This window comes from Mangifera indica, unplaced genomic scaffold (genome assembly GCF_011075055.1).
Source record: "Mangifera indica cultivar Alphonso unplaced genomic scaffold, CATAS_Mindica_2.1 Un_0038, whole genome shotgun sequence".
NCBI lineage: Eukaryota > Viridiplantae > Streptophyta > Magnoliopsida > Sapindales > Anacardiaceae > Mangifera > Mangifera indica.
In genome coordinates, this window is record NW_025401130.1 from 86,750 (window position 1) to 89,792 (window position 3,043).

Here is a 3,043-nt window from a genome sequence, read left to right on the forward strand (position 1 = left end):
CCTGGGAACACAGAATCAAGGGAAGAATGGATAGAAAAAACTTCTTTTTCATTTTAGGGTTCCTGTTTCTGGATGGGCTCCTCCATTGCATGGCTCTCAAGCATTATTATGATTTTGTTGTAAGTGCCTCTGCTTTTTAACATTAACAGTTTATGATTATATTTGCTAATGAACAAATGAAGACCTGATTGATGTTTAACTGCAGCTTCAAGAAAAAAATTTCACAAGGCTATGTAGCTCCAAAAGCATGTTGACTGTGAATGGCAGTTTCCCTGGACCAACCATAAAGGCTCGTAAAGGCGACACTGTGTTTGTTAATGTGCACAATCAAGGAAACTATGGTGTCACCATTCACTGGTAATGACTTCCAATTTCACAGTCTCTTTTTAAATCATAGGATGATAAAATAACTTGATATTAGATTCAAAGGTCTAAAGTTCGAATTCCTACATTCTAGAAATATAATGTTAAGTCCCTATCTATTTACTTAATCAAATCTGAAGGATGTTCTTTTAAATTCTGCAGGCATGGAGTGAACCAACCAAGGAATCCATGGTCAGATGGTCCTGAAAACGTAACACAATGCCCAATTCGACCGGGAACCAACTTCACTTATGAGGTGATACTGTCCACTGAAGAAGGAACCCTCTGGTGGCATGCGCACAGTGACTGGACTCGTGTATCAGTTCATGGGGCTATTGTTATTTTACCAGCCGCTGGAAAAACTTATCCATTTCCTAAGCCTTATAAGCAACAAACAATCATACTTGGTAATAATATGAACGTATTTAACCAGGATAACATAATTGCTGGAGATGTGGCAACCATTCTCAGCTACTAATTTAATAAATTTTTTTAATTCATTGAAATGACAGGATCCTGGTACAAGCTAGACGTGCCAAAAATGCTTGCTAATGTCCTGAAGGGCGTAATTCCAAATGTTTCAGATGCTTATACCATCAACGGTCAACCAGGGGACTTATACAATTGCTCCAGAGGTATATATACGATGAAAATATTTCATGTTAATTTTTATTTAGTATCTCATTTATAAAATTTACTAACGACTATCCTCATTTTATATTGCAGATTCAACATATCGCCTGAAAGTTAAATTTGGCAAGACTTATCTTCTTCGCATAGTCAACGCTGGGATGAATGAAGAAACCTTTTTCGGAATTGCGAACCACAGCCTCACAGTTGTTGGGCATGATGGAGCATACGTAAAACCTATAACAACAGACTACATTTTGATAACTCCTGGACAAACAATGGACGTTTTATTCACAGCAAACCAAAATCTTAGCCACTATTACATGGCTGCTAGTCCATACGTTGATAGTAGTGTCGCTTTTGACAACACCACCACCACCGCGATTGTTGAGTACTATGACGGCAAATATACTCCTCCTCCTACTCCTTTCTTCCCAAACCTTCCTTTTTACAGTGATATAAATGCTGCAACAAACTTTACCAGCCGCGTAAGGAGCTTAGCAACTGACGCATATCCGGCCAATGTTCCCAAAAATATCACAACACAATTGTTTATTACAATTGCTTTAAATCGTATTTTGTGCCCCAACAACTCGTGTCTTTCCCCAACTGGTGATGCATTTATTGACAATAAGGAAGCTGCAAGCTTAAACAATGTTAGTTTTGCGACCCCTCAAGTTAGTATACTTGATGCATACTACAGGTATGGTGAATTTTTTTCGTTGTTTTCTTATTTGATATTCTCTGTCCCCCTATTACTCATTATTATGAAATATTTCGAAATGCAGTGGGTTGAGCAACGTTTTCGTTGGAGATTTCCCAAGTCAGCCTTCCAATTTTTTTAACTTTACTGGTGATGTTTCGGATGTATCACAATTCACTACCAGCGGGACAAAGACGAGGTTTATAAATTATGGTGAAGCGGTTGAAATTGTGCTCCAAGGAACTAATATCCAGATCCCAGAAACCCATCCTTTGCATTTACATGGTTACAGCTTCTTTGTAGTGGGAACAGGTTTTGGGAATTTCAACAATGAGACAGATCCTTTATCTTATAATTTGATTGACCCACCAGAACTCAACACCGTGAACGTTCCAAGGAATGGATGGACTGCCATTCGATTTTTTGCCAACAATCCTGGTAAGTCTCCGTGTATCACGTTGGTTAGGTAATATGAAAAATAATAATACAAATAAAATGATTGTCACATCAATTAGATCATATATAAAGTGGAATATTATAAGAGTTGAATTATTCTATGGAAAACTTAGCCCACCATCCAAATCGTTAAAAATATTGTTTTTTTTTTTTTCCTTTCAGTACATTCAGGAAAAAAATTTAATCGCCAATCAAGACAATGCTTCGTCTTAACCAAATTTTATTTAACCATATATTTCTTCTAAAATAAATGGTTTTGCTAAAGGATTTTATGGTAAATTTACTCTAACTTGAATGATTTTTAACTTTTTCAGGAGTGTGGTTTATGCATTGCCATTTGGAAAGGCACGCAACCTGGGGAATGGATACAGTTCTCATTGTAAGGAACGGGCAGTCGGAAGATCAGAAAATTCGGCCACCTCCTGCCAGCATGCCATCTTGTTCTTAAACCAATTGTATTCTTAGAATGTCTATTTGTTTTTTTCTCATTCATCTTTCAATTCTTAGGAAATCATTCATTTGTTGTTTGATGACTTAAATAATCGAAGTAATACGTAAAAGGCTGCTTGGCGGCACAATGATCGCAGGGACATGTTACGCCCTTGGCGTCGATGCTGCTAGGCATCGGAACATTACACATATTATGATGAGATGTTATCGTGATGGCAAAAGTGATGTCGCATACATGTTTGTGGTGAAAAATAAAAGGCTTTCAATCATTTTGCAGATTTCCTTTCCCTTGATGGAATTTATCACTTTAATAACTTACTATAGAAAATAATTTAAAAGCGTTTGATTTCCTTGTTATATAGTTGAAAATTGTCAAGAAATACTTTATTTCATTATGCAATCGTGTGATCAAATATGTAATCCATAAAATTTTATTGGTTG

General features: G+C 36.5%; 1 protein-coding gene across 1 annotated transcript; it reads left to right on the top strand.

The window, feature by feature from the left end:
- LOC123206493 (laccase-14-like) lies at window positions 1–2,880 on the top strand. The gene is made up of 7 exons (XM_044623725.1): window positions 1–119; window positions 206–357; window positions 526–770; window positions 876–998; window positions 1,090–1,696; window positions 1,782–2,134; window positions 2,467–2,880. The coding sequence occupies exons 1-7, from the start codon at window positions 27–29 to the stop codon at window positions 2,598–2,600; spliced, it is 1,707 nt and encodes a 568-aa protein (XP_044479660.1). The 5' UTR covers window positions 1–26; the 3' UTR covers window positions 2,601–2,880.
- The last annotated feature ends 163 nt before the right edge of the window (window positions 2,881–3,043 follow it).

What these genes read in the sequence shown, in the direction of transcription:
- LOC123206493 (XM_044623725.1), top strand. Translation starts at nt 27, where the DNA reads ATGGATAGAAAAAACTTCTTTTTCATTTTAGGGTTCCTGTTTCTGGAT. An exon ending in TATGGTGTCACCATTCACTG is followed by an intron (nt 358 to 525) that starts GTAATGACTTCC and finishes TAAATTCTGCAG; the next exon opens with GCATGGAGTGAACCAACCAA. An exon ending in GCAACAAACAATCATACTTG is followed by an intron (nt 771 to 875) that starts GTAATAATATGA and finishes TTGAAATGACAG; the next exon opens with GATCCTGGTACAAGCTAGAC.